Below are 13,713 nucleotides of genomic sequence, written 5' to 3'. Positions count from 1 at the left end.
TTAATTTTAAACTGAAAATTTAAACTAGAATTAATTCGACAGTAGAACAGTGAAAATGGTATTTAAAATGAAAAAACAGGTAATATAAATATTGAATTTTTGTTTGTTTGTTTGGGGGTTTTAAACTGAAAAATTAACTTAGAATTAATTTCAACAGTGGAACAGTAAAAGGGAATTTGAAATGACAAAACAGATCATTATAAATATTGAAATTTGTAGTTGTTTTTATTATAAAACGAGAAATGAACCTTGTAAAATCAATAGAAAAGTGACAATTTGAAATGATAAAAGGGGTATCATAAATATTGAAATTTTAAAATTACTTTTTAAAATTTTAAAACTGAAAAATGAACCTTTTAGAGTTAATTTTTAAGTTGCACACATGTAGAAAAGAAAAAATGGAATTTGAAATGACAAAACACGTTATTGTAAATATTGAAATTTTATAAGTATTTTTAAAATTTTAAACCGCAAAATGAACCTTCTAGAGTTAATTTTTGAGTTGCACATATCGAAAAGTGAAAATGGAATTTGAAATGACAAAACAGGTTATTGTAAATATTGAAATTTGTTTTGTTTCTTGTTAAACAAGAAATAAATCTTCTGGTGTTCATTTTGAACTGGACAATAGAACAGTAAAAAGAAACAACAGGAATATCAAAAAAGCGAACAAAAAATATATTTGCAAAATCAGAAATGTAATTTTCTAGAATCATTGTAATTTTATAAATTTTTTGCACTTGAATTTTTTTTTTTCAATTAAAGCAGTTGAATTTAAAACTTTTAAAACTAAATTTTCCCCTTCTATGATTACTTAAAAATTACTTCTTTATTTCAGAAACAACTCAATGACTTTGACAACCACACGACTCAGATGCTGGAACAGGCAGAAAGGGACATAACTCCTCAGCTGGAGGTACAGCAGACCAATGCCCGGCTCGACCTCAAGGAAAGACAACTCCAGGACCTGGCCAACGCGTTCAGGAAGTATTCGCCGGCCGACACCCTCACCCAGAAGTACGAGGAAGAGGCGAGACAGGCGGCGGACGATGCCAAGCGATACCGTGAAAATACTGTACAGAAGATGAACGAGGATTTGGAGAAGATGAAAGCAGAGCAGAAACGAAGAGAAGATGAGAGAAAGGCGAAGATGATCAGTAAACTACAGTATGTTTGTTTTTTGTTTTGTGAATTTTCATCTCGATGCACATTACAAAAAAAATCTTAGTAATATTTAGTGAATAAAAAATTTCTTTTTCACTTAAAACTTGCTAAAATAATATGAGACTATTACCAAAATGTTTAATGGCCCTTAACTAATTTTGTGGAATATATTTGAATTAATGGCCTCAAACCTATACTGTAGTTAGCTGTACTCCTGTGTTAGGGAACACAAGGGAGATAACTATATTCATATGTCGGGAAACATAAGGGAGTTAATTATATTCCTTTGTCGAGAGAGATAACTCTTGTTACATACTTTCACTCTCCCTGTTTTCAGGCAGCTTGAGAAGGATCTTGAAGAAGAACACCGCCAAGAGATGGAACGCCAACGAGAAAGAGAAGCCGAGCGAGAGAGACTCCGCAAACAGCAGCTGGACGAGCGAGACCAGAAAGAACGCGAACAGATCGCCAAAGCCAACATGAGCAAAGACGAAAAAACCCGACTCTTAAAAGAACATGCGGAAAACATGAAGAAACTTGAGGCCAACTCTCTGGAGGAGCAGAAACAATCGAAATCCAGTCTCCAGTCGAAGTTAGAAGCAAGACGAAACCGCCGGAAAGAGGTGGAAGTCGCAAAGCTAGAGAAAAGCGAACTACTTGAGGCGGACCAGGAAGAGATAGACGCTCTGAGACGGAGGCAGCAGGAGGAGGCACTGCAGCAGACGCCATTCACGCCACTCGCAGGAAGTACAACAGTCCCACAGCCATCGCCGGGCGGCGGTCCCACACCAACAGGAAACATGGAGCGTGATTGGGTGAATCTGCTGATGGCGTCACCACTCTTCAAACAGATCAATGAGCTGGAGGCGATGTTGGAGAAGACGGAATTTGCGTCTGGTCAAGCTGGAGATAAAGTTCTAGGTATGTAGTGACTTGACAAAACCTTCCAGGCGTGTAAAAACTTTTGGGCAATTTTTTTTAATTTTTTCTTAAACGAATATATTTAAGAATTGTAAATGTATGCAGTTAAACACATGTGTAAGACAAACAGGCTTTGTAACTTCGACCTTTAGAGTGTGGACTCGAGATTGCATTCTTACACTTTATGTCAAGACAAATTGCATGCATGTGACATGATTAAAGATCTGAGTGTAGACTAAAGTTTTATAAGCACAGGCCACTCTGCCACTGACTAAATTCGCCAGTTACAAATTGACAAGTTTTATTTTAATTTGGTGGGATAAAAATTATTTTAAAATGCTTGATATTTTGTTATAAAATATTGGTGACCTTCATCAACTTTTGAACTTTTGGTCACATGATCTCTTTCCTTTCTCTTTCTTCCTATGTTTCCTTCTATCCTTTATTTCTATCTTTCATGCATTTATTTATTGCCTTATTCTTTCTATGTTTCATTTGTTTATTTCCTTCCTTCTTTCTTTCATTCATTTGTCCAGTGTTCATTAGTTGCCAGTAATAGTAAGCCTACCGTTTATTACTCTGACTGGTGAAACCGCATACATAGCATGATGTCACTTCTCAAAATAACTTTATTAGTTCGTCCTATGATTAAACGTTGTTTTACATACATTTTATCAACCAGGGGCCTAATTCACTAAAATCTCGCAACTTTACGATCTCACAGTGCATTGCTAAAAGACTTACAAAGAGGATGCTTTGTGGTCTAGCAGAGCCTAAGAGAGCTTTGTGAATTAGGCCCCATATGTCTATAGAAGACAGATCTCGCAGTGCAATGCTAAAAGACTTACAAAGAGGATGCTTTGTGGTCTAGCAGAGCCTATGAGAGCTTTGTGAATTAGGCCCCATATCTCTATAGAAGACAGATCTCGCAGTGCAATGCTAAAAGACTTACAAAGAGGATGCTTTGTTGTCTAGCAGAGCCTAAGAGAGCTTTGTGAATTAGGCCCCATATGTCTATAGAAGACAGATCTCGCAGTGCAATGCTAAAAGACTTACAAAGAGGATGCTTTGTTGTCGAGCAGAGCCTAAGAGAGCTTTGTGAATTAGGCCCCTGGTGCTGATTACAGTAAGCCCTATACATGGATGATAAAGATGAGCATTGGATATGTCATGGTGACCTACATGTATCTCCTGTTGACAATGTCAGTTCTCAAAATAACATTATTAGTTGGTCACATAATTACACTTTGTTTTACATACATTGTATCAACCAGGTGCTGATTACAGTAAGCCATACATGGATGTGAAGGACGCGCACTGGATATGTCGTGGCGATCTATCTCTCAAAATAACATTATTAGTTGGTCACATAATCACACTTTGTTTGACATACATTGTATCAACCAGGTGCTGATTACAGTAAGCCGTATATGGATGATAAAGACGTGCAATGGATATGTTGTGGCGATCTATCTCTCAAAATAACGTTATTAGTTGGTCACATAATCACACTTTGTTTGACATACATTGTATCAACCAGGTGCTGATTACAGTAAGCTGTATATGGATGATAAAGACGTGCAGTGGACATGTCGTGGCGATCTATCTCTCAAAATAACGTTATTAGTTGGTCACATAATTACACTTTGTTTTACATACATTGTATCAACCAGGTGCTGATTACAGTAAGCCATACATGGATGTGAAGGACGCGCACTGGATATGTCGTGGCTATCTATCTGTCAAAATAACATTATTTAGTCACATAATTACACTTTGTTTTACATACATTGTATCAACCAGGTGCTGATTACAGTAAGCCATACATGGATGTGAAGGACGCACAATGGATATGTCGTGGCTATCTATCTCTCAAAATAACGTTATTAGTTGGTCACATAATTACACTTTGTTTTACATACATTGTATCAACCAGGTGGTGATTACAGTAAGCCATACATGGATGTGAAGGACGCGCAATGGATATGTCATGGCGATCTATCTCTCAAAATAACGTTATTAGTTGGTCACATAATTACACTTTGTTTTACATACATTGTATCAACCAGGTGCTGATTACAGTAAGCCATACATGGATGTGAAGGACGCGCAGTGGACATGTCGTGGGGACCTCTCCCCCGTCGACATCAACAGCATCAGCCCCAGCCAGTTTGTCATCTACCGTTTCGGCGTCTTCATCATCCGACTGCTACACCAGACCATCGGAACCCCAGAGGTGACCCTGCTGTTGGCATCAAACCTTCCGCCAAACAATTATGAAAAGAATGCATTCAGGAACTCGGTGTTCTTCGAGCACAAGAGGAAGATTCTGTTTGTTCGGAAGGAGAGGATTGAGTCGATCGGAGAGTTCGTCATGGTCATTCTTCATTCTCTCGCTCACATCAAGACGGGAGACATCACCGATGATTCAAATGTGCTGTTCCTTCGAGAGTTTTATAAGGTACTTTTAAGAATATATATAAATAAATAATAAATAAATAAATAAACCAAACCAAAAAATAAAAAAGTAAAAAAAATAAGTACCTGTTTTTAAATTTTTAAGAATATATTAATTAAGAATATATTATAAAATGTGAGGGGAGGGGATGTTTCTGTGTACAGACCATGTTATAGAACCACCTCAGAGGACCCATTCTCTGATTACATGCCCCCCCCCCCCCCCAATTCCAACCTGTGCAGCACAACTGGTACATATGTATGTCAAAGGCTGTACTATCTGTTGAAATATGCATATAAAAGATCCCTTGCTTCTAATAGAAAACTGTAGTGGGTTTTCTTTACCAAAATGACCAAATGTTTGACATCCAATAACCAGTGATTAATAATCAATGTGTTTTAGTGGTGTCATTAAACAAAATAAACTTAACTTTCAAATATCTTATTTACATCATATTGTTTATTGTTTCATTTCTAGGCACTGAAGGTCGTGTGTCAGGATATGTTCTTCTCACGGTCACAGAACAGCCCAAGTGCGCAGTCTCTGATTGGCTCAGCTTCAGCCAATACACGACCAGCTCTCGAACAGGCTTTGGCCAGCACCCGTAACCCAGATGAGAAATTGAACGTAATTGGTGAACTGATTGATATGAGAGTGGACAGTCCAACCAGAGTGGATTTCTCAAGCCAGGTTGGAATTTCTTTCTTTTTTTTAATATTAAAAGTGAAATTCCATTTTTTGGTGATTGGATTCAGAGAATTTCTTTTTTAAATACAATTTGTTTTTGTCTCACTTTTATGAAGTAAAAAGGTAAAATATAGGTATTATTTTTCTGACCGCAGTAATAGTGATGGTGGAGGTGACGGTGTCAACTTATGCATTAAGGTTTAAAGTTAACGTTTTGTGTTTAAGGCTAATATAGACTGGATGTATTCAGTCTGGCTAAAAACAAATATCAAAATACATTAGTTTCAATGAAAGTGTCAAGACGGATAATGCATGCACCAAGCCGCAATAATTCCATTTTATAATTACTGTTTTGTATTAAGTGTCTTGATTGGTTAAAATGCTACCACGTGATCTAAAAAACCAAACATTCATTCTTCCATGACTGTGAAAGCTACACATTTTCGGTAAACAAGGGAATCCACGAGGAATTATAAGAATTGAACGCGCTACACCATTCATACAGTGTGTAAAACGGTTTTGGTGTTTATCATCGCATGAACGTCAAAAATATAACGTTCAATTCTTAAATGAAATAGTTGTATGTAGTGTATATGCTCATAATGCAAGCTGCAGACACAAACCACATCTAGTGTTTTTGAGCCTTGAGATCAGTTTCTCACACACTGTCAGTACTAGGACAGTGACACTTGGTTTGTACCTTGCACTGGAAAAATTCATGGTAGACGAGATATTTAATTGTGCGGAATTCTTGTTTTTATTTACTTAAAGACACTTTAAAAGTGACACCAAGTCTAATTCATCTAAAAAGCTGCAACACATTTGTATCACATTACAATTTAGAGTGAAGCAAGAGTGTGTGATGTTAAAATGGTAAAATACCCTTAAAAAGTAGACTGCAGCTTAATACCCTTAAAAGGTAGACTGCAGCGTAATACCCTTAAAAGTAAAATGCAGCTTAATACCCTTAAAAAGGAGACTGCAGCTTAATACCCTTAAAACGTAGACTGCAGCTTAAAACCCTTAAAAAGTAGAATGCGGCTTAATACCCTTAAAAGGTAGACTCCAGCTTAATACCCTTAAAAAGTAGACTGCAGCTTAATACCCTTAAAAAATAGACTACATTGACTTGTCAGAGGTATGTACATTTAAAACAAAAAATGAAACCTACATTTTATGGTGTTCGAAACATCAGGTTGTCCACAAACAAGCTCTAATGGTAAAACAAATATAAGCCATAATATTTAATAATTAGGGTCTGTCGCTTAAATGGCATCGACAGATTTGACAAAGATTTATTCTCAGTTACAGCTTTAGATAATACATGGACAAACACTATAACATGAATTGAAATGAGTATTTGTGTGTTGTTAAAGGCACTGCATTTCCTACATAGTATAGCATGAAACTAGTCTTTTAACAACATTTGCACTAGTTGACTCAGTCTGTTGAATATTGTCCAGACTACAAACAACTACTAAAGTAATAAAATGTTTTTTGATGGTCATAAAACACTGGGTTTTTTAATTTTCATAAATGTAAAGAAAATATTACTGGTAAGTTCAAGTTTATAAAGGTGAAAGTAAAATATTTCTCAAATAAAACAATTCTGTTAGAAGGTGTTTTTTTAATATTATTATTACGGACAAATCAAAATGATGTTGGCAGACTGAACACAATATTAAACAACAATTTTTATTTTCTAATGTCTAGATACGAAACGGTGGCCAGCAATGCATACAGAATTACAAAAATTAATTTATCTTTTATCTTCCAACAGAGAATGTCTCAGAGAGTGTATGGATACGAAACAGTGGCCAGCAATGCCCGACTCCGCCAGTATCTGGCATCCAAGGGAGGCTATCAGACCTCAGGGGACGTAATCAGCAACCGCATGGCCGAGCTGAGAGGGTCTCCAACACCCACATCTACACCAAGAAGGTTCTTAAATAATTTGTCTTTGTTCATTAAGGTTCAAGTATTCTGTCGTGGTCAATTCAGTTGACTCGAGTATCTGTCAAAGGGGGAGGTTAATTGATTAGTTTTCTATACTGTTTTTTCTGCAGTCACTCAAGATATTGAGCTGACATTTTGTGTATGGATTTAGCTAGTACTGTTACATATCAAGTATTCATGGTGATTTACGTGATTTTGTGTATGGATTTAGCTAGTACTGTTACATATCAAGTATTCATGGTGATTTACGTGATTTTGTGTATGGATTTAGCTAGTACTGTTACATATCAAGTATTCATGGTGATTTACGTGATTTTGACACAGAGTTATGGCCCTTGTTAATTAAGGTTCAAGCATTATTTCCTGGACAAACAATTCAGTTGACGTTAGTATCTGTCAAGAGGAGAGGTTAATGGATTATTTTTCCAGTGCACCACGACTGGTATATCAAAGGTCATGATATGTGCTGTCCTGTCTGTAAAAGATCCCTTGCTGCTAATGGAACAATGTAGTGGGTTTCCTCTTTATGACTATGTCAAAAATGACCAAATGTTTGACATCCAATAGCCGATAATTAAAAAAATCAATGTCCTCCAGTGGTGTCATTAATCAAAACAAACTTTTTTTTTTTTTTTTTTTACTGTGGGGGTAAAGACATTTTCAAACCATGTGATCAATTTATCTTGTATCACACATATGTGCAATCTGAACCAGATTCTGTAAATGGGGAATTCCCTTTTTACTACTGATGTCATGTCTGATATACAAATGACGTCACATCGTATTTGAAACATTACAAAAACTTGCTGCAGATTATGATTCTTAACGTTAAGTAAATCCATGAAAGGTGGATTGATTAATAGATTTAAGAGTGTAGTTATGACGTTAAATTAAAAAACATTTGTGTCAAAAACTAAAACAAGATATGTAATATATACAGAACTTTACATATATGATTTTGGCTTCCAATTTATTGCACTTTTTATTTTGCGGAAAATAAATGTGTGCAATAAATAGGAAGCAAAAACAATGAAGTGAAGTTCTGTATATTTATTCCCCAACTGATTAATTTCAATCCAGACATACTATGAATTATTAAGTTTTCACCGCCCTCCACCTTTCTTAATTTCATTATAAATTTGATACCATAGATCCTGAAATTAATGAGATCATGATACTATTACTAATGTGAAAAATGCAAGTGCGTTAAAATAAATTGACACATTTATTTTGAACATCCTCTGTATTACATGCCATTCAAATGGTGGTATATTTTATCACACACAGTTTAGGATGCAATGTTATGAAGTGTTATTACTAAATCAATAGTTCAGCTTTGCTAATCTCTTTCTTTAGACTAATAACTTTAAAATCACATTTGGGTTAGTACAGAAATGTGTTGTGTTGTCAGTGAGATAATTAAATACTTGAAGACATTCATACTTAAGGACCTCTGCTCACAAAACCTTTAGATTGTGTTCTTTAATGACACCACTATATAGAGCTCATTGACTTTATTAAGGTCTACAACAATCACTTTTCGCATCCTTGTTTTGGCTTCGTACACAATAAATAAAACATATCCAATGGTAATTTTTTGATATGATATATTTGACAGAAGGTACTTTTTATTTATTTCATCTTTTAAAAATTAAAATTAATATTTTATCCAGAATTATGAAATATAAAAAATACGACCTGTAAACAGCGTTGTCTGCTTGTTGTAAAAATTTGACAAGGGTCAAGGTTAATAGACCAATTTTTATCTTAATGTGGCAAAACATTGTAATAATACAGCTATTTTTTAATTTGAATGACATCAGTATTCCAATGACATCACTTTGCATCTTTTTACAATAACAAACTGGGTACATGACATTTCCGTTTTAAGAATGCTGGAAAAATTCCAGTGCAAAATTGCTAATGAAATTTCTTTTTTTGAATATTACTAATGCACCTGAATGTGCTTGAAGAAAATCTTGTGATTAAAAAAAATTGTACCTTTTACGAAATATGGATTTCAAGTGAAATTACCGTAAGATATGTTATATTTATTATGTACGAAGCAAAAAAAAAAGTTTGTGAAAAGTGACTGTCGTCGACCTTTATCATCGGCTATTGGATGTCAAACATATGGTAATTATGAATAAATGGTATCCAGATTCAGGCATTTTCGTTTGATTCGGAGCCCCCCCCCCCCCCCCCCCCCCCCCCCCCCCCCCCCCCCCCCCAGCAAAATAGGAGTCCATACAAATGTTGAAATGGACAAGCGAACAATCAATTATTGCAGGCAGATTTTGTGTTTCACTTGATGAATAAAGTGTGTTTTGTTTAACGACACCACTAGAGCACATTGATTTTATTAATCATTTGGTAATTTTGACTTGTAGTCATCGGATAAAACCCGCAACATTTTTTCATTTGCAACAAGGGATCTTTCATATTCACTTTTCCAGAAACAGGACAGCACATACCATGGTCTTTGATTTGCCAGTTGTTCTGTGCACCAGTGATTCATGACATCAAATTATGACCCTGCTAAGATTTCTGATGTGGGACAATACAATTTTCAGTGTAAAAATTTATTTAAATTATGTAAATTTATTTCAGCCCATCTAAAAGACGAATTCCACCATCGATCTTCTCCCCGCGAGACGTTCTCGACACACAGGTCGTAGATCTACAGGCAAAGAGTGATTCTGTCAACATTCAGCTCGCTCAGGTAAATACGTAGTGTAGTTACATACAATCAGGTAAATACCAGGTGTTGTCACTCAGGTAAACAACAAAATTAGTAGCTGCTATATATAGAGAACAGAGAACAAAAAAAGAGAAATTATGATTCAGATTATGGCTTTAGTATCCAATTCATTACCATGAATCGACCAATTGGATGTGTAGTCTTTATATCCATTATATATGCATATGTGGCATATTGTTGTGCAATATATCAAATATCGCATGGTGTTCCTGGCATTGAATTTGAGGGGAATATTTTTAGAATTCTGCCAGAATTCAGACCGAAAATCAGGGATTCATGGAAGCCCAGAATCCAGTCAAATGTGCCGCCTTCTGTGTTCTGTTCAATGGGTGTAAGAAAATTAATTATAATGCACTTGTGTTACAGATTTTGCGAACAGAAGCTGACCTCCGAGAAGGTCTGAAGAAGCTGGACGAAAACTCTGACATGGAGAGAGTGAAAGCCGCGCAGACCCAACTGACGGCCGTCCTCTTGAAGAAAGAGGACCTCGTCAAACAGGCGTCGTCCCTGGAAACGGAAATCTTACAGAAAGAAAAAGCTCTAAAGAAATCTAAATAGATGGACACATACAATGTACTGAGGTTTTTTCAAGAAACTGTGCAAGTTCAAGAAATAACCAAATTATATTGTGCAAATTCCAGATGGATTACATGAAAACATAAACAATATTCTTGAGAACTGCTTGTGTTTTAATATACAGAAAGAACTGCAGAAGTCTGTATAACATATAGGCATTGGAAGCAGGGGGAACTTCTCCCACACAACATTAAACTTTTCGCACCCGCTGAAAGGTGAATTAATACATTTCTGTGTTCGTTCATTGCTCCCACACAGCATTAAACATTTCGCAGCCCACTGAAAGGCGAATTAATACATTTCTGTACCGACTCCTTCATTTGCTGTCAAACTGTTTAATAGAGATATATATCTCAAACCAATTCCACTGTGATAGAATTCGACAAGATGGATCATGTTCATAAAGAACCGAGTAATTTGAGATTAGCCGCTGAAAATACTTCTGAGATAGATTTTCTGTTGAAAATAAATAAATTACTATGCACTTAAAATACTATTTTCTATGTACTATTTGAACTTAAAATACTTGGCAACCATTTGTATTTCTCTGAAATGAAATCAAGTAAACTGTGATATGTAGTTATTGGCTGTTTGTGTACATAGTAATACATAAAAGTTTGATATGTAGTTATTGGCTGTTTGTGTACATAGTAATACATAGTGCCTCTATGACTCTTTAATGTTAATATGGAGGTATAAGTTTATTCTAGGCTTTTTGGTTTTCATTTATTTATTATTTGTTTAAAAGAATTTTTTAATAATATTATTATACCTGTACTTAAGTTGTATACATTATGAGATTTGTGATATATTATGTTTCATCATGATTGCATATGTTAAATTAAAGCTAGAGATATTAAAGGGACTATCCTGAGTTTGTAGCTACAAAGGTATATTAAAAGGTTTTCAGCAAATACAATTTTAGGAACAGTCTATTTACATAGGGAATATGCCATTAGTTAGAGGTCAGGATAAGTATTCATAAAAGAGAAAACAATCCCAAGTTTTCTTATATTATTAAAATAACAATTTACTTAAATTTTCTAGCTTACAAAATAAGCATCTCTATAGTCAATACATTTTTGGACATCATAATATCAATGTCGATTTTTGTCTAAAACAATTTTAAATTGTACATGTACCGGTATGTACAAATTTATTATTTCTTTCAAAAGCAAAAATATGAGCTTGTATAAACAGCTGATGGATTTTATTTTTCAATATAATTATTTTAGGTACTAATAAATTGAAATAGCTAATGTATGTTTTGTGGGGGTGGGTTTTTTAGTTTTGTTTGGGTTTTTTTACTAGTTATTAGATGTTGATCCAGGTTAATTCCTTTGATTAATTGGAGTAATATTTCGACAAGGCTATCATAGCTGATTCATTTCATTTTACAAATTTATGACTCTTAGTTTTCATTTCTTGTTTTCATTTCTTTGAGCAATAATCAATAACATTTATTTTGTGTATATATACATTTTTAAAATAATGTTAGATATTTTTTTATTGTGTATCATAAACAGTAATTACTTGTTTACTGTGTCAATTGTATATATATAAATTATAAACACAGGTACAGGTAAGAAATATAAACCTTCTTTTTAAGTTGCAAATTTCACACATTCCAATCCGTCCATTTTGAAAAATTATAGTAGTATATCCACTAATTAAATTATTTCCTTTGATATCCTGAAGTTAGTACCCACACTATAAGTATAGGTGGTGGTGGTGTTTTTAACTGACATTTTTAACGTTGTTTGTCACGAATTATTAAGCCCCAACTCGCTGAAATAAAATGCAGCAAACCGATAATGAAAATGTAAGCACCTTTAAAAAACATTCTGGGGAAAGGCCTGTATAGGTATGTAAAACTTGTTATAGTTGCACATCAGTTCTTGTTGAAAACAGAATTTAATTTTTTAATTTAAAAAATAATATTATTAATCTAGATTTTATATAACAAATAAATAAAAAATATTTTTTGTATCAAGAATGTATATTATGTAAGACATTTAACTTTTATTGTACATCATGTATTCTTTTATTCTGTTTTGTAATATTTGAGCATTTACATTTTGGGGGTTTTCTTCGGTTGTAACACGTTTTATAAATGACTGAATATAATGTAATACAATCTATAAGTACATGCATATATCATATCTACAAATGCAGTTCTTTAAATGCAAGGAAATAATGTTTTGTAATCATTTATTGTATTAGTGTTACGAATGTACTTAGTTTCCGTCCAGTGGTTTCCATAGCAAAGCATTTTGTGATAAATTTTAAATTCCCCCTGTGATTACATGTATTACGGTAGGTTTTTTTTTTTCTAAATTGAAGGTAAACCCTTGTTATTATTTATTTTGAAGTGTTTGTAAATAGACGTATTAATATATACTGACATGTACCAGTATTTATTTTGAAGTGTTTGTAAATAGACGTATTAATATATACTGACATGTACCAGTAATTAATATATACTGACATGTACCAGTAATTAATATATACTGACATGTACCAGTAATTAATATATACTGACATGTACCAGAAATTATTTCTCTTTCATGTTTTCATATTTTTTAAAACAATTTTCTTGACTCTACATGTACTGTTTTTACTTTTTAATAAATTGTTTTCTGTACAAATTGTTTCGGAGCTCACTTTCCTCAGTAATCATGTGTTTGAACAAGATATAAAAGACTACACCATGATTGATATATCAAATGCTGTGGTATGTGTTGTCCTATCTGTGGGCAGGACTTCTAGAATTTGTTTTAATCCACTAGCCATGGGATCATTGATTTTTAAAATTTACTAGCCACGATTAAAAATTCTTTATCCCTACTTTACTTTAAGTTAATACAATTTTATTAAATAACAGTAATAATCAGATATGTCACCTATAGAGGGAGATAAAGCTTAAAAACACTAACATTGGGGGTTGGGGTGGGGATAGAATATTCATATTTACAAAAAAGACAACTGCAACATTTGACATTTTTGTTTTCACTAGCCGTCGGGCATGGCAATAATAGCTATTTACCAGCTCAACATTGAATATCACTAGTCATGGGAGTGGGGCTGCCATAATCTAGAATCCCTGCTGAGAAAAGTAGTTGTAAAAATACACCCCAAATTCATTTAGTTACACCCAATATCCATTTTTTAAAAACAAGTATTTATACAA

General features: G+C 34.1%; 1 protein-coding gene across 1 annotated transcript in view; it reads left to right on the top strand.

Moving 5' to 3' along the window:
- Positions 1 to 13,171, top strand: part of LOC121387601 — a 251,086-nt gene extending 237,915 nt beyond the window's left edge. The window contains exons 132-138 of the mRNA XM_041518760.1: positions 839 to 1,167; positions 1,502 to 2,085; positions 4,155 to 4,546; positions 5,021 to 5,233; positions 7,011 to 7,171; positions 9,797 to 9,908; positions 10,314 to 13,171. Coding sequence (XP_041374694.1) covers positions 839 to 1,167; positions 1,502 to 2,085; positions 4,155 to 4,546; positions 5,021 to 5,233; positions 7,011 to 7,171; positions 9,797 to 9,908; positions 10,314 to 10,505 — 1,983 coding nt within the window. The 3' untranslated portion in view covers positions 10,506 to 13,171. The remainder of the gene's footprint in view (positions 1 to 838; positions 1,168 to 1,501; positions 2,086 to 4,154; positions 4,547 to 5,020; positions 5,234 to 7,010; positions 7,172 to 9,796; positions 9,909 to 10,313) is intronic.
- Positions 13,172 to 13,713: the final 542 nt, after the last annotated feature.

This window comes from Gigantopelta aegis, chromosome 13 (genome assembly GCF_016097555.1).
Source record: "Gigantopelta aegis isolate Gae_Host chromosome 13, Gae_host_genome, whole genome shotgun sequence".
Classification (NCBI taxonomy): Eukaryota; Metazoa; Mollusca; class Gastropoda; order Neomphalida; family Peltospiridae; genus Gigantopelta; species Gigantopelta aegis.
This window is presented reverse-complemented; position numbering and strand designations above follow the sequence as displayed.